This window comes from Larus michahellis, chromosome 10, assembly GCF_964199755.1.
Source record: "Larus michahellis chromosome 10, bLarMic1.1, whole genome shotgun sequence".
Classification (NCBI taxonomy): domain Eukaryota; kingdom Metazoa; phylum Chordata; class Aves; order Charadriiformes; family Laridae; genus Larus; species Larus michahellis.
In genome coordinates, this window is record NC_133905.1 from 245,444 (window position 1) to 269,393 (window position 23,950).

At 43.7% G+C, this 23,950-nt stretch overlaps 1 protein-coding gene across 9 annotated transcripts in view; it reads left to right on the forward strand.

Moving 5' to 3' along the window:
- USP4 (ubiquitin specific peptidase 4) overlaps positions 1 to 22,196 on the forward strand; it is a 46,130-nt gene extending 23,934 nt beyond the window's left edge. For 2 of the 9 annotated variants that reach the window (XM_074603198.1, XM_074603200.1), the window contains 12 exons: positions 65 to 289; positions 3,041 to 3,124; positions 3,893 to 3,987; positions 15,462 to 15,653; positions 16,219 to 16,301; positions 17,253 to 17,468; positions 17,548 to 17,618; positions 18,192 to 18,307; positions 19,158 to 19,307; positions 19,990 to 20,093; positions 21,644 to 21,732; positions 21,856 to 22,196. In XM_074603198.1, coding sequence (XP_074459299.1) covers positions 65 to 289; positions 3,041 to 3,124; positions 3,893 to 3,987; positions 15,462 to 15,653; positions 16,219 to 16,301; positions 17,253 to 17,468; positions 17,548 to 17,618; positions 18,192 to 18,307; positions 19,158 to 19,307; positions 19,990 to 20,093; positions 21,644 to 21,732; positions 21,856 to 21,957 — 1,527 coding nt within the window. In that variant the 3' untranslated portion in view covers positions 21,958 to 22,196. Of the gene's footprint in view, positions 1 to 64; positions 290 to 3,040; positions 3,125 to 3,892; positions 3,988 to 11,980; positions 12,113 to 15,357; positions 15,654 to 16,218; positions 16,302 to 17,252; positions 17,469 to 17,547; positions 17,619 to 18,191; positions 18,308 to 19,157; positions 19,308 to 19,989; positions 20,094 to 21,643; positions 21,733 to 21,855 lie in introns of those variants that run through there. The other 7 variants (XR_012589398.1, XM_074603199.1, XR_012589396.1 and 4 more) reach the window with 7 other exon arrangements.
- Positions 22,197 to 23,950: the final 1,754 nt, after the last annotated feature.

Below are 23,950 nucleotides of genomic sequence, written 5' to 3' on the forward strand. Positions count from 1 at the left end.
TGTGCTTGCCATGCTATGGAAGGGTTTGCAAGAAATAACTTATAAATTTTTTTTCTTTTTATAGGAGGTGGCAAAAGAGGCCTGGGAGAATCACAGGCTGAGGAATGATTCTATCATTGTGGATATTTTTCACGGTCTTTTCAAATCTACCCTTGTTTGTCCCAAATGCTCCAAGGTTTCTGTGACCTTTGATCCCTTCTGTTACTTAACCCTTCCACTGCCCTTGAGGAGAGATCGTCTCATGGAAGTTACCCTGGTATATGCAGACCCACAGCATCGACCTGTCCAGGTGAGGCATGTTGAAGACGTGAATTTCTTGTAAGTCATCTGAGTCTTTCTCTTAGGTTTTAAAGTTGAGACTTTTCAAGTAATCTGAAGGACATTGATGTCCCCGTTTGAGTGAGGTAGGATGGGTTTTTTTTTAATGTTAAAACTGGGAACCGAACACGTGAAATCCAAGTAGCTTTGTAAAATGTTGGTTTGTGAAACTATGGTCACGGGTCAGCTGGAATTGGCTTCCCTCTTCCTGTGATGAGATTAGCTGTGTGTGATGTACTGCTCCCTGAAAGCAGTAATGTGTTTACAGTGTTGTGCTTACCTTGTGTCACCCTGGAAAATTGAAAGGTGAAACTTAACCTAAATGACTAAGGCCTCTGAATTTCAGACATAAATGAAAAACAATCCCTCTTGAAAAAAATGAAAAACAACTTGATTGCTTTTAAACCTCTCAATTCTAAGATAGACTGATTTCTTTTTTTTTTTTAAATTCTCTCTCCCCCCTCTTTCCTGCCACTTTTATTTTCAGATGGGCCTGTGGGTGGGCACAGATGTACTTAAACTTTGTGCTTGCCATGCATGTCAAGAGGCCCAAGCAGAGTGATTAGATGCCCTGATGCAGTTTTGGAGGCGCTGACTGGCAATATTTGCATGTGCTGTGGATTATAACTACAGATGCTAAACTTATGCTTTGTATGTACGCTGTTAGTTTGAGGGGGGTGGTAGGTACAGTGGAGAAGGATGCATGCTGAATTTACAATAAATTATCCTGCTCTTTGTACAACTGTGAAATCAAGGACAGCTACACTTGTTCTTGTCACCAAGACTTTATTAAGGGCAAGAACAGAGAAGGGATTCATTGAGAAAACAAGCAAGATTGCCAATAGCATAGAGACTGAAAAGATAAGTTTTTCTACTTTAAATAATCAAGATTAACAGAACTTCTGCCACCTGGAGCTCTTTTAGATGAGTTGGCCACGTGCATGTTCTACATTCCACCCTCAGCCTCCCTGTGAGCATTTCTTTGCCTTTTGTGATCTCCCACTTGGGAAGCCAGAGGTGTGCGTCCCTGCTCCCCTCTGGTGTGTGACACAAGGAGGGATTGTGTCGCTGCCATATGGGTTGTGCTAAGAGAAAGTGAACTGAAAGCCTCTGATGGCCACAGTGGAATATGCGGATGGATAGTGCAACTGAGAAGATCCTGGTGAATATACATAACTCCTTTTACTCAGGGCATTATGTTCCACATAATTCTCTCTGAATGTGTGCCTATCTATAACCTATAGTGCCTTTTGAATCCTTCTCTGAAACATATGGTACTGATTACTTGGTGGAGGAAGGATGCTAGGTTAAACCAAACTGTAGATGCTTGTGTTCTGGTGCATCTGTATTACTGCATCCATGCACGTTCCTGGTTGCAAAACGTTACTTGGCCATGTTAAAAGCTCATAGACCTGTCTTCAGGGAAGTGTTCAGAGAACTAGAAGTGGAACCAATGGGTTATCACATCCTTAGCATCAGAGGCAGAGCATTCCCACTGACTTACAACATATTCCCGCGCAGGAGTGTGAGAGATTTCTTGATGGTGCCCCTCATACTTTTTGTAGCTTAATATAAGTGGTGCACTGACCCAGGCCAGCAGCCAAGGACCCTCACAGCCTCCTGCTTGCTCCCCCCTGCCCTCTTCCTAGCAGGATTGAGGAGAGACTAGAAAGAACAAAAGCAAGAAAACCTGTTGGCTGAGATAAAGATGGTTTAATAGGTGAAGGAAAAGTGGGGAGCTGGGGACAATGACACAGCTGGTACAAAGGAGATCACTTTCCACTTCCCACGAGCAGACCAGTGTCCAGCCAGTGTCTGAGCAGGAACCTTGAAAGCCAAAACCGCCCTTTCTTTCTCTACCACAATTTTTATTGCTGAGCATCACTTTATATAGTATGGAATAGCCCTTTGGGCAGTTCAGGACAGCTGTCCTGGCTGTGTCCCCTTCCAGCTTCTTGCCCAGCCCACCTGCTGATGGGGCATGGTGGGGACAAAGAGAGCGCCTTGACACTGCACAAGCACTGCTCAGCAGTGGCTGAAAACGTCAGTGTGATACCAGCACTGTTTTAGCCACAAATCCAAAATGTGTCACCATACAGGGTGTTATAAGGAAAGTAATTCCCTGCCAGCCAGCCCCTGTGCGGTGTAATACACAGTGTGTCCTATTCTGGGTGAGCTCTGGGAATTTGTTTCAGTCTGAGGGCATGTCCAGAACAGAGCTCTTAAAAGAAGTAAACTACAGCCTGTATTGGTGACAGTGCGCGTCAAATGAAGGTTTGAGTGGTCGGATTTCTCAGGAGGGTCTGTCCTCATATGCAGTCTACACACACATTTGCCTTCCTGTCTGTCAAGACTTCTGACTTGACCTCCAGAAGCATTGGAGGGAATGACTCTAGGATGTTTTTATCACATAAAGGAACAGCAATTTTATGTTTTGAGCAAGCTGCTCTGTCTGGTGATTATTTTTTTTAATTTTTTTTTTGTGGATTTTACTATTGCTGAGCCTCATCAAAGCAGGCTATCTGTTTAAGGGTCTTTCATTCCCTCCGAATCCCTGCTTTGTAAGGTAGAGCTGAGATCCCAAAGACCTTGAAGTGTGTAGCTGTGACCTTAACTTCAGCAGAACTCCTATAAACTAAAGGCTTTATTTCCATTTTCTTGCTCTTTGCCTTGCATGGGTTTATTTTGCCTGGTGTAAGCGTGATGTTATCTTTGTTTCTAGTACCGGGTTGTGGTGCCGATGATGGGGGCCATCTCGGATCTGTGTGAATCACTCTCCAAACTCTCTGGTGTTCCTGCAGAAAATGTAAGGATAAATGCAGCACAGTAACTTCTATAAATGTTTGTTGTTCGTGACGGATTTTGGTGACTTAGCTTCTCGATGGGTGATAAGCTGGAACTTAATGGAATAGTGGCAAAACCCTAATGAGGTTGAAAGCTGTTCTTTGACTGCAAGACAAAAAGATGCATGAAACAATCTGTGTTTATTCTGATACTTCCGTTGCAGTAGAGAGGTTTAAGAGAAAGGGCAGAAAGCTAGCCCTCACCCCCAACACTTCTGATAGTGTAGTTTCTTAGTACTGAGAGATGTTCAGTGTCTCTTTTGGGTCCTCCTCTTCTTGGACATCCTTTTAATAACAGAGGGATCAGGTGAGCTTTTCAAGAGGGAATGGTTTTGTAGTTGGTGGGGTATTTTCAGGATGCCAGTGTAGCACTTCAGTCAATTTTAGTTAACTATAGACGTGAGTGATCTGTGCCTGAAATCCTAGCCTGTTGCCACTCTGTTGGGATCTGTGCTGTTGTCTCCACCAGGCTGACTTGCAGCTGTTGGAATTGCACCTCCTCAGTACCTCTGTAAAATCAGTTTATTTGCTTTGTTTTTCTCATCTGTCTTAACAAATACAGCTTATTAGCTGCTGGGTGCTGTTAGAGAAAATAGTGCTGATGTTGGTGTGCTGAAAATTTTGGTAAAAAAAGAATAGGCATAAACTGTTGCTTGAATTTAAAGTTAGTTTGCCTAAATTTATGTAAACTTTTATTATAATGTTTTTGCAAATATCACTTGCTGTTCTAGATGGTGGTGACAGACGTGTATAATCATCGATTCCACAAAATATTCCAAATGGATGAAGGTTTAAATCATATCATGCCAAAAGACGACATCTTTGTGTGAGTAAAGTGGGAAGATGCCATGATGCGAAGAATACTGCAAAACATTTGCTTTGGTTTCAGGATATAAAACCCAATCACTCTTTTTATTTTTTTTCTCCCCTCTCAAAACCTAAGCCTTCCTGTAGACCTTTTGCATGACCTAGCAGTAATGCAGCACTTCTAGCAGCAGATCAGCATGTGCGGTGTTTAGTAGCTGTTTTCCTGACACTGGCGCTGGGTAACAATGAACTTTTTCATCAGTGTTCTGTAGTTTGGAACTTTCTACAAGCCTATTTCAGAGATGATAATCTCTTTCTGGTTTACAGTTACACTTTCACTGGCATTTTTAGGCAAGCTCAAGCTTAGTGTTCTGATGTTCCAAATCAGCCAAAAGCCTTGGAGCTGTTATTAGGGTAGCACAAAGTCTAAGCTGTTGTACTCTCCTTTTCCAGAAACCATCATAGTTGTTATAGCCCCCCACTAACCATGACTGGGGGTTCTTGATAGACCCTTGACTGGCGCTTACGCTATTTGTGTCTTAACTGTGGTTGTGAGGGACTTCAGTGAAGCTGAGGATTTGGTTGGGCTTAATGTTCTACATACATGTGGTGGATGAGATGTCTCCAGTCATCTGTGAAATCTGGTAAGGAGAGCAAAAATCGTGTTCCTCTATTGCAGCTTGAAAATGAAAAATATTGCACCATGAAGTGCAAAGTGGACTTTGAGGCTTGCAACTGAATGTGGGGCTTGTGAGGTCAAATCCAGCCCTTCAGCACAAGTCTTGTCTTCCTCATGTGAGAATATTCCAGTGCTAGGATCTTGCTTCTGTAAAATGGTTGTGCCAGTGTGAAGTCCTGCACTAACACACTCTGGTGCAGTGTGTACCTTTCACTGAGTGGGGTGCTGTGACGTGCTGCTTGGTGCTGTTCTGTCGTGCCATCTGTCGTGACCTCATTGCTGAGATGAAATGTCTGAGGTTTTTCTGGAAGTTCTTGTCATGTTGTCGTCTTCAATTGCAGCTAAAGGTATGGTGAGTTAGGATGCCTGGGAAGGACACTTGGCTTCTGCGAAATATGTTTTGTGAGCGTATTGTAAAGTGTTAGTTTGTAAGTCTGTCTCCAAAGCTAGTAATGTTGAAAAAACAAGCAGCATGATATTACAATGATAATTACAAAAAACTCCCACTTTTCCACAGGCATAACATGTTGCATATCCCTCCACAGAAAACAACTGTCTCTGAATCAGGTCGGCTCTGGGGCGGGAGGGAAGCATTGGCTGAACTGTGGCTCCGTGTGTATTTTCCTTTGCAGTCACCACTTCTTTTATGCGCAGATGCAACCGTGAAAGAGGTGATGCTGTGAGTCACAGTGAGTGAACTGACCTGGGTTAAAAATAGCCCTCCAAGGAAGAGGGGAGGTAGCAGGAGGAAGTCTTGTGAATCCTGTTTTTCCATGCACACCCTCTAAGATGTTTTCAGCACTGTGGGGCAAGAGCAAGCAGCCAGGCAGCAGGGCAAGAATTAGGAGAAAGCTGCTCATAGGAACTCCCTTTAATGGGTGATGCTGCCAGGAAAAAGATATGTAAAGTAATATTCTAACCTACAGCTAAAAAACAGCATTCTTTTATTGAAAGGGAGTCTTGTCTCAAAAATGCAATAGAGAAACAGTTGCTCATGAAAAGCAAAACTTCTTATTTAAAGGCAAATGAATAATTACTTTTATTGTGGACAGTCTGCTTACTTTGATTATAAAAAGTCCGCTCTTAGGTGTTCTAAGGCTTAATTAAATCATTTGAGAAATGGTAACAGTAGTGTGAATGTTCTTAAATTCCACTCTGTTTCCATCTGTTAAGGTCTTAATATCTGCTGAAGTGTGTGTGAAAGGAGGGATTGACTGTATGTCACAGAATCACAGAATGGTTTGGGTTGGAAGGGACCTTAAAGACCATCTCGTTCCGACCCCCTGCCCTGGGCAGGGACACCTCCCACCAGCCCAGGTTGCTCCAAGCCCCATCCAGCCTGGCCTTGAACCCCTCCAGGGATGGGGCATCCAAAGCTTCTCTGGGCAACCTGTTCCAGTGCCTCACCACCCTCATAATGAAAAATTTCTTCCTGATATCTGATTTAAATCTCCCCTCTTCCAATTTGAAGCCATTACTATCACCATGTGCCCTTGTAAAAAGTCCTTCTCCAGTTCTCGTAGGCTGCCTTCGGATACTGGAAGGGGCTATAAGGCCTTCCGAGAGCCTTCTCTTCTCCAGGCTGAACAACCCCAACTCTCTCAGCCTGTCTTCCTAGGAGAGGTGCTCCAGCCCTCGGGTCATCTTTGTGGCCCTCCTCTGGACCTGCTCATGAGTTTTGTGTTAAGATTAGGACAAGGTGGGACTGATCAGGGTGGATTTAGCTTGGGATTTAGGAACTGCTGGTTTGAGTGATTCTTTGGGGATTTTTACCCTTTTGCTGTTACTTGCTTGTAGAGCCCGAGGTGAACAGGCTGTGAGAGTGTTCTCCCAGAGCGCTTGGAGAAACTTTGAAAATTGTCACTGAAGGGACTTGGTTGAATTTAAGACTAGCTGTGTTCGATTTTTTTTTTTTTTTTTGGTCTCATCAGGCTCTGGCAAACTGATGACATTGAGGATATGCTGAAGGCTTGCTTTTTCTTTTGTTACTGCATGTGTTATGTGTTTCTAGTATCTTTCTAAGAAATTATGATTTTTCCTTACAGGAAATGTTTTTTGGTTTCTTTTTTTATTATTATGGTCTGAGGAATACTTGGAAATGTCTGTGAATTGTAACTCTTTGTTAAGTTGAAACTGGCTTGTATAAGGTCTTTGGTTTTGGTTTGTGTTTATGGTTGTTTGTTTTTTTTTTTTCCCTCAGGCTTTCCAAATCTTAGTCTAAAATGGTGATGATTATCTGAGTTGCTTTTGGAGGGGTAATATTGGCTGTTTGGGCTTGGTATATCATTGCTAAAAAAAGTGCATAACTTTGAGAGTCATGTGAATCTTTTTGTCCTGCTGGCTTCAAAACTTGTTTTCCATTGGAGAATGTACTTGTAGCCATGGAGGTGCATCTCTGCCTTCTGCTTCTTGCAGAAAGGATGACTTTACGCCTGCTAGAGAGGACTCCTGCACACAACCCCATGCTGGCACTTTGAGCTGTTGCACTGGCCCTTGTATGTTTTCCTTCAGTGCTGGGACTTCCCTTTTTGCTTGCTTTTTTTGCTCAGAAGCAAATGCTACTCTGACTTGCATCTGCCACCGCTACTTGTCTTGGGGCTGGATCCTGGTGCTGCAATGTCCGCTCTCTTTGTGGGCCTCTTCTCCAAAACCAGAGCAGGAGCAGCCGCATTCGCTCCTCCTGTGTTCGCTGGTTAACTTGTTCCTTCTACCCTAACTGGTTTAATGTTCCTAAAATTTCCTGCTTTTTATGGTTTTAGCATGAAAACATAGTATGTCAGTGCCCAGCATTTGTTCCTGCACCTTAGCTGGGTTGATGTAACCGTGGAACTAGAAGGTAACGTGGGTCAGGTACAGGGCAGTGTTAAAATAACCGTTCTCTTGTCCAGTGTGGAGTGCTGTGTTGCTCTGCACACCGCTGGCCTGGTGTATGCCTGGAAGTGGCTCAAGAGTGGGGCAGGGGCGGGCTAAAAAAACTTCTCAAGTGCTCCTCAAGCTGTAGTCCCAGTTCTCATGTTTCTGGCAGGAGTTATGAACAGTAATGTGTCGGATCCGGACTGGCTGCCTTCCTGAAGATGCTGTGTGATGCATGGCTGGTGAATGTGGCAGCCTGGTGGTTGTATGGTCAGATTGCTGCTGGTAACTTCAGGAGTTTCTGATACCCCAGCAACTTAGGTACCTCTTTAGATTACAGGCAAATGTCTCGCTGTTTATTAAACGGAGGAATAAAAAATATTTCAAAAAACGTCTTAAGTCTTTAAAATCTTCCCCTTTTAAAGAACGAACTTGCTTCCACTTAAAACTAAAAATATGTAACTGAAGTAACATATAGTTAAGAGATATTTTATTTCCCCAAAGTAAGTGAAGAAGACTGAGTGCCCACTAACAAGCATTTTGTTCTTTTGGCTTTAAATTAAGGTGAGCTCTTTAGAGAGGTGACAGGAAAAGACTTGCTTCTTACGACTTGAGGGATGGCTCTGTATGCCTGCATAGTCCACGAAATGTTTAGCTTGGAAAAGATCCTCTGGTGCTGACTGGTGATGTAGTTGTGGGGTGTACCACTAGTTACACTGACTAATGTATGTCTCTTCTGTTCCTGAAAGAAAACTGTATCAACTAATGAAGGGGAGCAGCTGCCTTTCATTAGGAAGTATTACCGTGTAATGTTTTACGGTGACAGTCTTTTCACCCAAAATTGACAATTGAAATAAATAAGACGAACTAAAGACATTTATACCGGGTATTGTCACAAAATAAACTTCTAAGAAGAGTTTCTAGAGTGTTAACTTGGGCTGACAAAATAGCAATTGATTTATAAGCAAGAAGGAAACCCTCTGGAAGCTGCTCGCCTGCCATGTTTTGAAAACATAATTTTTCCTAAGACTTGTTTTACTCACTTGTGTAGTAACACTGAAACATATCAGCTTCTATTCTAGAAGTAACAGAAGAGATGAGGTTTTTAATAGCGTTAGTTATGTTAGAAATAGAATAGAAAATCTGCATCATTTCAGGATACTGTGCTCACAGCACAGCAAAGGGAAGTGAGAGGTATGTCAGCTATCAGCTGGGAAAAATAGGGATATCTGGTAGTCGTGGTACCTTCTGCAGGGTAAATGTTAGCCTAGAAGCATTGATGTATAATATGCAACTGGGATATGACCGAGGACCGTTAGCTCATAATTTGTGTTTAAATAAGAGATGTTTTCTAGAATCAAAAAATCTTTTGTATTTAAACTAACATGATATTTGCTGTCTCATGTACTCAAACTCTTTCCTAATTCATGTTTTATTGATCCTGGCGCATCCTCATCCCTTTTATATACTGATCATATCACGGAATCACGGACTCTTCAGAGTTGGAAGGGACCTCTAGAGATCACGTAGTCCAACTCCCCTGCTAGAGCAGGATTGCCTAAAGCACATCCCTCAGGGCTGCATCCAGGCGGGTCTTGAAAATCTCCAGAGAAGGGGACTCCACAACCTCCCTGGGCAGCCTGTTCCAGTGCTCTGTCACCCTCACTGTAAAGAAGTTTTTCCGTGTATTTGAACGGAACTTCCTATGTTCTAGCTTCTGCCTATTGCCCCTTGTCCTGTCGCTGGGAACCATTGAAAAGAGCCTGGCTCCGTCCTCCTTAAACCCACCCTTTAGATACTTGTAAACATTAATCAGGTCCCCCCTCAACCTTCTCTTCTCCAGGCTAAAGAGTCCCAGCTCTTTCAGCCTTTCCTCATAAGGGAGGTGCTCCAGTCCCATAATTATCTTGGTTGCCCTACGCTGGACCCGCTCCAGTAGTTCCCTGTCCCTCTTGAACTGGGGAGCCCAAAACTGGACACAGTACTCCAGTTGTTTTCCTGTAACATCCAGTGGCAGGCCTTCCCTGTTGGCAAATTCTAATGCATACATCTCGTTAATATGTTTTAAGTAATTGAAGTTAGACAAAGTTTCTTTCACTGGATAGAAAATGAAGTCCAAAGAAGTAAGCAATTCAAAATAGAGTTAAATCAGTGCAGCATATTCAGAAATGGGTTTCTCACGCGTACAATCTCCAAACTTATATTTTAAAGTTGCAAACTGCGCAGTAGATCCTGTTGATTTTTTTGAGGTGTTTTCCTGAAGGATTTTGCTGCCTAGTTTTTGAATTTGGAGGCGCTCACAGGTCTTTCCGTTCCTTCCTGATAGACTAAGAGAATTACGAGAGAAGCTGTGATAAACTGAAGACAGCACCCTTCCATGCTAGTGTTAAAATAATCGTTTTAATTGTGTAACAGTTTCCTCACCTGAAAAGTATTCCTCTCGTCTGCTGGTGGAAGCAAACCAAGGTTGTGTTAGTAATCGTCTGTGGCTGTTTGCTGGAGTCTGAGAGTGCAGAGAACAAGCATGTAGTATGGAGGGGTTACAAGGCCCCCAGGCTCTTGATTTCATAAGCAGCTGGCACCAAATTGTTCCTCTGTTCCTTGCTGTCCTTGTCCTGCTGTGAACAGGTCTTTGCTCAGAGTCCAGCAGGTCTTCCACCTTTGATTTTGCTGGGTTAGTAGGTTGCATCTGTTCTGGGTGGGCTTGCTGGAGAGCTGGAGCAGGAGGAGCAGGCCGTTCCTTTCTGCTAACTGGAGAGTGATTTGATCAAATTACTTTGTACACATACTTTTCTTGGCATAGCAACTGAAGTTGCTGGCTACCACCTAAGTGATGGTCTTTTGTAACAGAAAGCAGTTGTTTCAATGGTTCTGAAACCTTAGGGTCTTGTAGTAACTTAACCTGGCAGTTCTTGCCTTCTGTACATTTCTTAGCATCACCTTAAGTTGGCTTAGGACTGAAAAACTTAAACATATATGGTCAGTCTTGCAGTATTTCGCCAGGTTTACTTTGCTGAAAGCGATAGTCAAACCTGGGTCTGCATTTGACAATGTCCCTGTTGGTTCCACAGACTTCTGATTTTAGAGTATTGTCCACTAGCCAGCTAGCAACACACAACTCAGTTCAAAATTCAAGGAAGAATCTAATGCTTTAGGAGGTCTGAGCCCCAGCGCGGATGCCCTTTTAAAAAGAAAAAAGAAAGAAGTCAGTACTTCTGTACTGTTGTCTTACTTTTGACACCAATGTCTTTTAAGCCTCAGCTGTGGATTTAGATTCTGTATTGGTTGGTTACTGAGCAGAATATTGATTTCCATGAAACACTTCAGTTGTAAGCATCACTGAGCAGGAACTTGCACAACACGTTGCAGTGGGAGTAGTGTAGCTGGAATGTATGTTATTGTTTTTCTTATATTTGCGTGACAGAGGATGTGGTTGTCAGGCACAGATATTGTAATCTAGACTGTACTGTTGATGAATACTTGTGAAATGTACGATATGTGGGATGTATAGATTACTGAGCTTGCACCTGTTTTAGGTGATTTCAGTGGTTGAAAAAGCTGTATTTTTTTCTGTTTCCACTGTAGGGATATGAGGGAAGACATGTTGAGCCTTCTGTGATATTTTTTTATTTTACTGAGCACCTGGGACATCTTGAGACATGCATTGTGAATTTTCCTGTCCCATTAAAGTGGTGGGAGATGCTGAATCTTGGGGCGGGGGGCAGGGAGCAGTGGGAAGAATTGGAATTTAAGCTGGATGGACAGTAACTGGGGGGGGTGGGGGAGTTGCTAAGATATATTTTTCCCTTTCAGTTCCTCAATTTCTGGCTCATCCGTTCTTGTACTTTGCCTGTTGTGCCCTCTGATAGTAAAACTTCAAAAAGAAGAAATGTGAATGTTACTGGGCTTCTAGGTATTTAAGTGACTTCATGTAACTCTCATATGCATTCCAAAGCAAACCTGGCTCCTTTTACACAAAAGGACAAAACTATGCGTTGTCTTCTCCAGGTCACCTGAAAGGGGAGGAGGATTTGGGGCTAGAATTCTCCAAGCCCATTCTTTCATGAGGCTTTGCGCTCATCTCTTTCTTACTGTGACAAGCTTGGAAACATGGTGTAGCCCTGATGGGAGCTGTGTTAATGTTTAGCATCAGAGAAGAGGCAAGATGCTTATAGAAATAAAGGAGGTTGGTGTAAGACTTGAAGCAAGACCGCTGGCACGATGTGTAGGCGCGGTGCAGCCATAGAACGGCGGGCCTAGCCCGCTTCTCACAGCATTGTAAGTGTTTCTCTGGAGGCATGTTGTTCTGTGAAAGGACAGGGAGATCTGTGGCAAGTGATCAAGTCACTGACGTAAAGGTGGTCTGCAAATCAATTTGACGATGTTAGCTCAATGTTTGTGCTGAATGCTCTCATTCTCCAGGCTAAGCAGAGAACGCATTCAGCACATAACCGAAATGCTTACTATTTCTTTTTCTTAGGTTCGGTGAAGCCCAGCCCCGCTAGGACCTCCGGCTCCCGCTCCAATGTAACACCCACACATGCACCATGCTGGTGATATCGCATCACCCAGGGATCCTGCTGGAGCTTGGAGCCGGCCTACGAGGGGTCAGGTAAGTACGACTTGAAAACAAACTCCACAGCTCATTTCAAGGGTATCACTCTTAGTATTTCTTCTTAGTTCTTAAGACCTAAGAAGAAAAATGTTTTGATGGATAAACTAGATACCCCTGTTCTCTTAGCCTGGCTAATGGGGCATATAATATAGTATGTCTTGTTTACGTTGATAAAAGTTTCACAAATTGATTTGCAGGTCACCTTTAACCTATAAAAGTGTGCGTATTTGAATAAGATATATTTAGTTTGACATACATATTGTGTTTTCTGCCTTCTCTTACAACATGCTGTGTCTTTTATTTAGATGAGTTCATGGTCTTAAACCATAATTGGCTGCAGAAATGTCAGGTTGGTTAACGTGACTGAGGCTACCGCAGTTATTGAACTGAGTCAGTTAGGTCAGCAAACCAGCTAGTCTAGTGGTTTTATATGAAACACTTAAGATGTGTGAGATCTTGTAGCAGACTTACCTAGGAAGTTTGTTCTCACTTGCTGAAATTGGTGTTTGTTTGAAATGAGAGGTTATGTCCTTTTCAAAATGAGCTTGTATTTTTTAAAGCTTTAGAAAAATCTTGCTGGTTGAATTCCCTCATCCTATTTAATCTTACTTTTCTGTAAGGCTGGCAACATCCGATGACCAGCTGCTACAAGGCAAACTGCCCATTGTCTGGAAAAGTTACATTTGCAGTTTCTTACCTCTCGGTTTACTTGTTTCTGTATGTTCTGGTATTATGAAAGAAAGCAAACAGATTAGGAATATTTCCACTTCCTTGAAGAGATCAGAATGTGCGCGGCATTTTCACTCTGTTTTTTTCCAGTCCTCTGTTCATTCTTATTGTCAGCTTTTGAACCTATTGTAATTGCACAACAGCATCTCTGCGTTGCTGTGCAGTAGCAATCCTGTTTAGATGCATGTTTGTCGGCTTCTGCAATGGCATTTTTTTTTCTACCCTTCTCTGTTCTTTTACAAAATGTATTTCTTTTCTTGGTTGTTCCTATAGACTGACTTGTGATCCACATAGTGTTTTCCAGCTGGAATTAATATCATAGATCCCAGCACTTGTGAGGGAATATTTCAATAACGTACAACATATATATTAGCCTTGTGTTTAGCTCAGAATATTTTTTTGCTTTCGGTGCCCTTTCACGTAGATCTGCCTTGTCTTTCTGTAGCTTGTCATGCTCCTGTGCTCTTGCTTAACTTAAGTTTGCAAGGGAACAAAAGTGACCTCCTTCATTGCTCACTGACTCCTTTCTGAATTATAACGACAGACCTGAAGCCTTCATAATGCTGATGAAGACTGGTTAAGTCTTACCCTGTTGCTTAGCTGTTTTCAGACAATTTTCAGAGTTGTCGTGAATTGCAAAGGCAGCCAGCCAATATCTGACAGTGTGGTAGCAGCTAAGCTTCTGAACTTCTGACTTCTAAAACTGTTGTGTTGTCTGGTGTAGCATCATCTTTATCTTCTATTATTTCAATTAAATTATAAGATACATAAGTACACTTTATTGACCAGTAATTCCTGGTATCAGCTCCATAGCCTTCCTTAAACTATAGATAAAGTATTTTATCTTAGATTAGTTTTTTTTTTTTTGGGAAGGGATGGCTCTTGCTGTAGAGATTTGGGAAATGACAGCTCCTGATTCTGTCTGCCTCTAATACTAGTACGTAAACACTGTTCTGAGGTGGAGTGGGTAGAGGGGCACCTGACTAACCAAATTTGTTATTTTTCAGTGAAAAGTGTGTGAGATGCTTTTTTGCAGAGTGTTATAGAGGTACAGCATGCTGGCTGTTTGTGATGGATGACACCTGTGTATGGGTAATACTTAGCTTTTTCTTTCTGTCCTCTCTGTTCCGTCGCATGGGCAGGGCTTTGTTCAGGACGTGCATGAGGGTGGAGTATAAATGGGGGCTGCAGTAACTGCTGCTTGCAGAGCAGTGTAGGTGGCGTGAGGAATACGTTCATGTCGTGTACTGATCTGTTTTATAGGAATGCAGTCTAAGGGTCTCATAGGACCTGGAGTTAATCGCAGATGATGTTCTGGAACTGAGTATGGTCTTTTGTTATTTAAACAGTGTTAAGTAAAATAATTCATCTCTTTGTGGTGCTATTTCTCAGGAAACTTTAGAAGGTGCAAACTGTATCCAGTGCTGGTGTCCAGCTCAATAGCACTGACAGCATAGACAACCTCAACAGCCATTTGCATTGGACTGTCTTATGCTGACTCTGGTCTCTAATGCTCTTGGTGGGCTGGGATGAGATCCTCTGGGAGGATAATTTTCTTTGTGTACTCTACTGACTCAGTGCAGACCCCAATCTGGGATCCCTTTTTATTTAAGAGCAGAACTACAACTCTGAAATTTGTTGTCCTCCCTATTCGACAGGGATGGTTTGAATGCAGGAATAAAAAAAAAAAATAAATCTCGTTTCGTGGCTCTTGAGAGAAGGGGAGTAGCTTGTCTAAAGTTGTGAAGAGTTGGTACGTTCAGATACATGATTGTGGTCTTGATCATTCTGCGTAGTGACGTCTTTCATTAAGTCTTTCTTTCTCTTTCAGTTTTAAGATAAGTCTGGGAGAGGTGACTCACCAAACTAAAGAGCAGTGTGACTTGGCATTCCTGAAAATGAATCTCTTGTAATGAATAGTCATGAAATCCGTATCATGAGCGAACACTGTGATAGCATTGGACCACGTGGTTTCTTTTTGACTCTGACATCTGTGAATATCTCATTTGCTGTTTTGCCCAGTGGCACAAGCTGTGTCTCAGTCTTCTCGCTGTTCTCCAGAGAGGTTTTGTTTTCTTTCAGAATGTTTTTCTTGTGTGTTTACTGACCTTGGATTTTTCTGTGAAGCAGATGTTTCCAGACTCTTTGTTTTCTGAAATGTTGGCTGCTTAGTGATGTGAGCTCAGGCCATTAACTGTACAAGAGAATGCACGACCCAAGGTATTAAGAGGGTTTCTTTCTCCAGAGGGAACAAACACTGTCTGAGGTATTTCAAAGTGCGTTTAGTATTTTTCACTGACGCCATGATCTGGTTGAGGCAACATGTAGTTGTCAGGGTAATGTCTTGAGAGGTGAGTGGTAATAGGGATGTGAATTAGGAGTAAATAGAGGGAAGGTGGCATCAAGTCGGTGGTAGGTATGTATCCTGTCCTATTGTGTGCCGTGAGAAGTGTTCAGGAAACTGCCTGTCTGTAGCATGAAGACAGAGTACAACCCCTTTTTGTCCTTCTCAGGAGGACCCGGTGGAGAGACTTGTTGGACTGAGTTCATATTGGTTCTACCTGCTGTGCTTCTTGGCAGTGGAAATAACCCGTGGAAATACCTGTCTTTCGAACAGATATGAAGTTTGCAAGCCAAGTGAGGATGGCTCGGAGTATGTTACTCTCTCTGTTTACTTTCGGGAAAAGACAATGAGGCAATCCAGCAATACTTCAGGGACCATACTCTTTGGTCAGCCCCTATTAATATCTGTGCCGAAACACAAGCTCACTGTGGATCACTTGTACAGTGTGGTTTTGGAGCAGATCAGGTAAGTCATGACTGTACCTTTCAATCCCATGCAAAGTTCTAGTGGTCACTTACTCGATTACACTGTAATGGGATTACTGCACCCTTGTTAAAGGGAAGAGTTTTCCTTGATTTGTGTGTGGTGTATAAACCAGGATTTGCATTGCATTAGTGTCTGAAGGCCCCAGGGACACTTTAGGGTCCTGATTTTTTGGGCTCTGTAAAAGACGGCTGTAAGATAATGGTGGTGGTGGTCACAAGGGAAGCTACCTGCTTGGTGTTGCAAAATGGGTCAGGAGCAGAACTCAGGCCACATTCTCAGGGCTCTTAGATGGGGCCACCATAACTTATTTTTTCCTTTTCCATCTACTGCCAGTAAAACTTGGAACAAGCAGTGAGAGTCGAGACTTACTGAATTGTTTGACTCATTTTGAGAGCTCGTGGCCTGTAAATGGTGCTGTACAGGGTGGATTCTGGTTTGCTGAGGGGGATTGGATGGCAAGAACTGATGATGGAGAGGGGTGCTGCTGCTGTTCCGATGTACAGCTTCGACACAATTGTGTGATAAACATGTTCTCTCTGTTTAGCCGCTATGTGAAACTCCCTTTGGTGGAAGAATACTCTACACCCTGCAAGGGAACCTGCAATGGCTCCAATGGTGTGGTTGAAGGTAAAGTCCTTTCAAAATTGGCTGAAAGCTTTTCAGCACTTAAAGCCTTTTATGAGCATTTGGTTTGTGCTGTGCGTATTTGGCTTAAGCTCTAGCAGGTTGTTTTTTCACAATGGTTACACCATGCTATTGCATGGGACTTCTGCATGTGATGGTGAGAATTCTTGTAGACCGTTTTCCTTCCAAGGGAGGTCAGATGTGTGTAAGCAGAAGAACAAAGTGTGATGTGCGTTCGTCTTGACTGATGTTAGGGAAGTCCTTGCTTAGGTGTTCAGGTGCCTCCCTCCAGAGGCAACTCCTTTACAAATATACTCTTTGGTGATGAAAACAGGCCCGTTAGGTCACAAAGACAAGTTCTGGAGAAATAAAGTGGAAATGGTATTTTCTGTTCATGGACCTAGAATCACGAGGTCTCATTTCTAGGTTAGATGCTTACAGGGAAGCTTTTGACACTGATGGCAAATGTATGTTTCCCTTTCCCCTTTGAAATCATTCACTTATGCTGCTGTGAGAGTAACAACTGGAACAAGTTAAATGGGGAAAAAAAATCTGCCTGTTTTTCCCAAAGAATGAAAATAAATTTCCTGGAGACTTAAACATTGCCTTCTGTGAAGACACCCAACTGCAACCTTGCTGATTCTCTCTTGGGATGTTTATTAGGGTGTGCTGTCACAAAGTGCAATTATTAACCTTCTGTGTACTGAGCACTCTCCATCAGGTCTGATATTAGGATATAAAACCCACCACATTACCTGGCATCTGCTAAAGGAAAAAATACAACTTCAGGTGTAGCAGTTAGCATGCAGAGACTTTTTCTGTGTGTCTTTTCATTACTTTCTGAGTAATCAGTGTGTGACATAACAGGCTCATGCAAAGGGCTGTCCGTATGAGGTGTCAGTCTAAACTTTCACTGAAGCTCTTCAATATTGTGCTTGTTTTAAATTTTGCCAGGTGACATTGAAGAGATGGAGCATCAGGATGGCGGACAGGAAGGCAAGGAAAAGCTGGCAGAGGTTGATCCCTGCCACTCTGAGGGTTGTATGCAGATCGAGCCAGCAAGAGACCTGCAGCCTTGCAAGAAGCAGCATTTCACTTTTAGCCTCGTGAATTCCTCTGGAACCTCTGAGATAAACACCATTGTAGAAGGGAAAATCTTAAAGCTGAATGGTAATTATTGTCTTGGTATCTTTTTTTTTTCTTCCTTCCCCTTAACACCTTTGCAATAAATGTTTTGTCTTTCTTGTAGCTTTTTCTGCACTTGCTATTGACTGGGATTCTGATACGCGGAGGCTACTTTTTGATGAACAGGAGGCACAGGTTGTAGTATGCTCTTTTCATAAGTAATCTATATGTAAACTTACGTGGTACTTAAAAGATTACACTAAGTGGTGAAATGTAGGTGTAGCTCCCCTCATAAAAATTGGAGTCACCAGCACTAGATATGTTTACTTAAAATCCTTTAGTGATGAGGTCTGTAAATCTATAATTGCTGAACTGTTTCCAGTGTGTTCTGAAAAGCAGATGTTTTCAAACAAAACAAACTTCCAAAACTCAAAAGAAAACTTGAAACAGAATTTATAGTGCCTAGTAAAAAGCTCGATATTCTTTTTGTAAGAGGTCTGCTGGATTGCGTTTTTAACAGAATAACCTGTTGTTACTCTTCTGCAAAAACCCCAAACCCACCAACTTTGAAGTAAGAACATATATTTTTCTCTTATGGACTGTTTGTAACACAAGAAAGGAGTGGCTGGAAGCTTGAGTTGATTGTGTGGGTGGGGAAGGGGGTGGGCAGAAACAGGCAGCATGGTGAAAGGTGAGCATGTTCCTTCTTGTGATGCCAAGGATTAAAGACTACATGGAATTGAATAAAGCACGCATCTCTTTCACTAGGCATTTGAAAAACATGAAAGTATGCTACAACCACAGAAAAAGAAGGCTATTGTAGCCCTCAGAGACTGCATAGAGCTCTTCACTACTATGGAAACGCTTGGTGAACATGACCCATGGTAAGAGGCTCTGCCTGCCCCATTTAACTACTTGAGTTCACAATATTTGTCGTGGGATTCTGATAATTTCCCAGGTCTGTCCTTTTGTCTTTGTCTGTGAGAAGTCTGTCAGTTCTGTGTTAAGTCATTGACTCAATAAATAGCCTGCAGACGTGTTAATAAAAAGTATTTCTTTCCTGCCTTTATTTAAAAAAAAAAATGGCCATGGGGCTTGTAGCTTCCAAAGATGAGGCTATTTTTAGTTCCTCAGCATATGTCTGTCTTCCGGACAGTGTCAGAAGAAGCAGTTGTTGTAATAAAGAGTGAAAGCATGTGGCTGCCTTAGGGTTTAATCCTGAACCACTCCTGAAGAATTCCTACTGAAAATGCCTAATGCAGAGGGTACAGTGGATCCTAAGTGACCAAAATGTGATTACTGTGTGTGCAGAAGATCTTTGGGAGTTGTTTGCTAGCTGTATAAGAAGGTAACTTATAGTGTAGTAGGTGATTGTTTATTATTGATTTCCAATTACATGCTATAGATGCATTTGCAGCTCAAACAGGTAACAGTTGCAACAGGAGATAATAAAGAAGAATGGAATCTTTAAAACTTTTTTTAATCTGAAAAGAAAAATTAATCTTCGTACACCGTTCAGTTAATGCACTTGCCATAGGTCATTTTGGCTATAAAGTGAAAGGAAGTTGCAGTTTGGAAACCTCTGAGAAGCATGTTCACCTGCGTATTCCACAGCCAAGACGCCTTCGATAAGGCAGGGACTGTACTGTGCTGTTGAGGCATCTTTTAATAGAAGGCCAGAAGCTTTTCTTTTAATGTAGTCATTCATTTCCTTGTTTGTCACTCTTTCCTCAGGTACTGCCCTAACTGTAAGAAGCATCAACAGGCCACAAAGAAGTTTGACTTGTGGTCTTTGCCCAGGATTTTGGTAGTGCATTTAAAACGCTTCTCGTACAGCAGATACTGGAGGGACAAACTTGACACTGTTGTGGAATTCCCCATCAGGTAGGATTCTTCCCTCAGGCTAGGAAGAGCTTGAAGAAGCTGGTCAAGAGAAATCTGATGATACTGCTGGGTGGGCTTGTTATTAGAGCTGTAACTGCAACAGCTCTGTCTTCTGGGTTTGAACTGCAAGACAGCAGGCTTGAGTTGAGTTGGTTGGGGGTTTGGGGTGGTTTTTTTTTTGTTAATCTTAACCTTAATAGATTCTACACATCTGAAAGAACACTGATTACTAGTAGGTACTGTTTCTTCTGCAGTTAGGTTAAAACCTTGTCATTCTGCTGAACCAAGAGAACTTCTACAGAGAATTTAGCAAATTTCTTAGGCAGAGCTGCACTTGTACTGATTGCACAAGTACAAGGTGAAAGCCTGCCTCGTTCCTCTGCTTGTCAGCATCCTGCTGCAGGATGAAACGTATCCCTTACGACTACGCTTTTCGTGCCTACACAGGGACACTCTGAACTCTTCTATTCAGCACCTCCCTCTGAATCTTCTGGCAGTGCCTAATGTGTTTACAAGGACCTGCCCTGTGTGGGAGGGGTAATGTGTCTGGTCTTTACACTAACAACATCCAGCTGTTGAGCAGCAGAGTGCAGTGCTCCTCCACCAGTGCTGCAGAGCTTCACTGGTGTCATGCATCACTTCTTAGAAAGTGGTGTACTGATACTTTTGGATTTCCTTCCAGGGGTTTAAACATGTCCGAGTTTGTCTGCGACCCAAGAGCAGGCTCATACGTGTATGACCTCATTGCAGTTTCCAATCACTATGGAGCCATGGGCGTAGGCCACTGTGAGTAACCGCGTCTGTTCTTTGTACGCAAGGACATACAGGCAGAGGGCCCATGGGAGGGCTGTGTGCGTTGGAGACCTGCAGCAGCCCTCACCAAGGTTGTCTAGTCCAAAACTTACCTGTGTTCTGTCTGCAGATGAGTATCATATTGGAAGGCAATGTCCTTCCTGTTAGGATTTGCAGAGCAGCCAGCCAGTTTGTGTAGTTTGCAGCTACCCAAGGTCTAACTCTGTTGCCTGTGGGACCTTAGTTAGCAGTCATTAGAGGGTGCGATGGTGTTCCCCAGCTGATGAGTGGAGTCAAGACTTTTCAATACCGAACATGAAATTGTGGAAAGGCGTTCCTTACTGCAGAGTGCTGGGGAGAGTCTTTGGTGTAAGCTGTCAGCTCAGCTCCAAGACTCAGCTTCTTGCCCTGCAGCATGCCAGAGGGCAACTGATAGTCCAGTGTGGGCGCAGCATTACAGCTGCAGAGCAGAGACTGACAGCAGTCGAGCCAGCCAAGCAGGAGCTTGCCGGACTCCCTCAGTGGGGGTGAGACAAGGTCTGACAAGCAGCAGTTGCCCATAGGCCAGGAAGACAGAGCAGAGGGCATACCTTGTCATGGAAGCTGGGTCTAGTGCCTTTCTGCATTTCCTATCCCTGAATTCTGTTTGCTGCAATAGCACTTCAAAGCAGATTTTTTTTTCCTTTCATTTTCCTTTGTTCCAGACTTTTTCTAAAACAAGCCTTGGTTGCACAGCTGGCATTAGCTTGCGGTAGAATGTCTCCACCTTTGCACCAGCAAGGGCTTATGTAGCAGGGAAAATGTCATGGCATCAGGAAAAAAACCACCCTTTGTTATATATGGCAAGACTGTATTTTCTGTTACTGGTTTTGTTGCAGCATGGAAGAAATGCATCTGTAAGTGGAGTTCCCTCTGTCAGGTGTCTGTGCAGATCCATGCTGTAGGTGACGCTTCTAGAGCCACCCAGAAGCATTTTACTATGAGAGGAGGATGAACTCCCATTTGGCAGTATATGTGCGTCACTCGTAGTATGTCACTGTAGGATAGCATTACCTGAAGGCAGATATGTTTTGAGATTGGAGATCTTAGTCACAGAAGTCTTGGTTGGAAGAGACTGCAGGACTTTAGTCCAACTTCCTTATTGAATGAGGACTCTTGCAAGCACTGGATCATATCCATCATGAACAGAAAACTTCTCTTTCATATGAAAATGCAGAGTCTTAAACTGTGTGTTTGGGAAAGCTCTGGCTCAAGGGGGGTGAAGAGAAAGCTATAATTTTTTTCCTAAGTTTCTTTGTCCAGTGTCTCAGATACTGGGGTAAGTCTGGTATGTGGGACATGGTTTTAGGCTAGCTGGACCAGCTGTCATGCTCCACAAGATGTGTGTGTTGGTGAACTAGGTTTGGGGCAGTTAATGTCAAAGGTAGCTCCTGGCCTCCTGTGCACGCTCAGTTTGAGCCTTGAGCGTCGCTAGGGCAGCGCAGCTGGCATGGTGTTACCTACTGGCCTTCCTTGGAGTACTGAGCGGCAGTTTCTTCTGACAGACACTGCCTACGCAAAGAACAAAGTGAATGACAAGTGGTACTACTTTGATGACAGCAGTGTATCGGTGGCTTCAGAAGACCAAATAGTGGTGAGTATTGGGCCTGAGGCTAAACCTGCGTTTGTGCTGAAAGCGCAGTTCCCCGCTTTGGGTGTTATATTTCCAGCCAAGTTGTGTGGATTGTTTCAGATGGTTTTCTTCTTTGTTTGATAGACAAAAGCTGCGTATGTGCTGTTTTATCAGCGCCGAAACGGTGAGGAACATACGGCCCCATCTCCTCCCCAAGAAGAGTGCGACGGCATGGATACCAACTAAACATCACCTCCATCACTCGGCCACCATGTTAGCGGCTGCTCTTCTAAAGCCATGCCTGAGGCATCTGAAAATTTTTCTTCCTTCTGTAGGAGTCAAGCAGAAAATCTAGCACTGAAAGATTCAGTGCTGGGGGGTTGCAGAATAGCACTGGAGAGCCAGGAGTAGGTGCTGACACTTGGGTATTTAGAGGCCAAAAATAATATATATTGGAGCTTCAATAAAGTTCTTTTTAAAATCTGGTTGAGCTGTGTGGCTAGAGGCAGGGGTTGGGGCTGAGCTGGGGCTGTGGGTCTTGGACCGAGGGTTGTAGCTGGGGCCGGGAGAGCACAGCCTGAGCTGGAGGCCAGGTCACAGCTGAGCCTTGCGGGGCCCGTGGAGGAAGGCGGTGGGTATGATTCTGTGAATCGGCATGGGGGCTTCTTGCCAGCCCTCTGGTGTTGCTGTTGGGCCCTGCCTGTGTCAGGGAGGCTTGCTGCATCTTTTCTGGAAGCTGACTTCAAATCTTTGTATACCTGGCTTGTGTGTTGCTGTCTGTGCCATTGTACTTTGGCCCCATTGCTGCGCAGCAGATCTTTCTCTGTCTTATCCTTTCACCGATGCATTTGAGACTCTTCTGAGCAGTTTTGACTCAGCCTTTGTCACGTGAACACTGAATCTTGTAATGTAGGAAATTCACCAGAAGCGAATCCTACCTGCCTGTGTGGATGTAATGCGTGCAGGCTGGTCCGCGCAGCGACGCAGGATAAAGCTGTTCTGGCTCCCATTCTTCTGCAGAGAAAACAATCATCCGTGAGGTTGGTGATTTCTTGTCCTCTCCATCCACCTCCTACACGCCTCACTTCTAGGCCGCTCATAAGCGCTTTTCTGCCTCCACCATTTCTCCTATGGTTTGTGCAGTGGCAGCGTTTTTATCCTTTTTTCCTCATTTACGTGGCTCCTTAGAGCTTTTTGTTTAGTAAAGCTCAGCACTGCGTCCCCAGAGCTGTCACCTGTAAGGATGACAGCCCAATTCAAAGGATTGCTTGAGGTTTTTAGCCTTTTCTCTTGTCTTTTTTTTTTTTTTTGGACTGCTCTTTCAGCCTTTCTCCTCCTCCCTTGAGTGTTGCCCTTCAGATCCCCCACCCCATCATCTTCTGCGAGGCTGCAGGTGCGCTGGGCCTGTCCAAGGTCTCTTTGCCATAGCTGTTCAGCAGTTCTGCTCCATCTTTTCAGCATAGCTGGCAAATGCTCTTCCCTCTGTCCTCCTTTACTGACTGTGTTACTTGTAGGACTTGTCCAGCTTTCTTGTTGAAGGAGGACTCCTGTGAGCACTAGATCTGGTCCGTCCTCAGTGGAGAACTGATCTTCCATGGGAAAAATCTAGAGCCTTAGTCTGTGTTTTTTAGGGAAAGATCTAGCTCAAGGTGTTGAACCAAACAGGAGGGGTTTTCCTTCTTGTAGCCAAGTGCATTGGCAGAACAAAAGGCTAAGACAGGCTACCGCCCCGCTTTCCCCCCTGGAATGCGTGCTTGCAGCCACTTGGTCCTCTGTGCACAGTCCCTCTGGCTTCATTGCTGACCGTAACCTTATGTTCTGACGCTCAGCGTAACAGTGGTCATCCATTTAATCCCAAATACGCCGGCTCACTTCCCTTTCCACAGCTCTCGGCAACAAGCTCTGTAGGAAATTGTTGTGTGCCCATCCCTGCACTTCTGCTGTGCCACAGCCCAACAAAAGCCCTGCCGGTGGCCGCTGCCTTGTCCCGCTGGGAGCAATGGGCAGGGAGGGCAGCGCCGGGGGCCTTGGCCGGAGCCCTGGCAGGCGATGGGGGGAGGGAGGGCTGACGCTAGCTGGCACGCTGGTGCTGTGATCCCCTTCTGCAGAATTCTACTTTTAAACCATTGCAATTTGAATTTTGAGATGTGAATTGTTTCTGCTGTTATGGTTTTGGGGATGTTTGGGATTTTTATGTCTCTTAATAATTTTTTTTCCCCCCTCCTCGTTACTGAGGGGA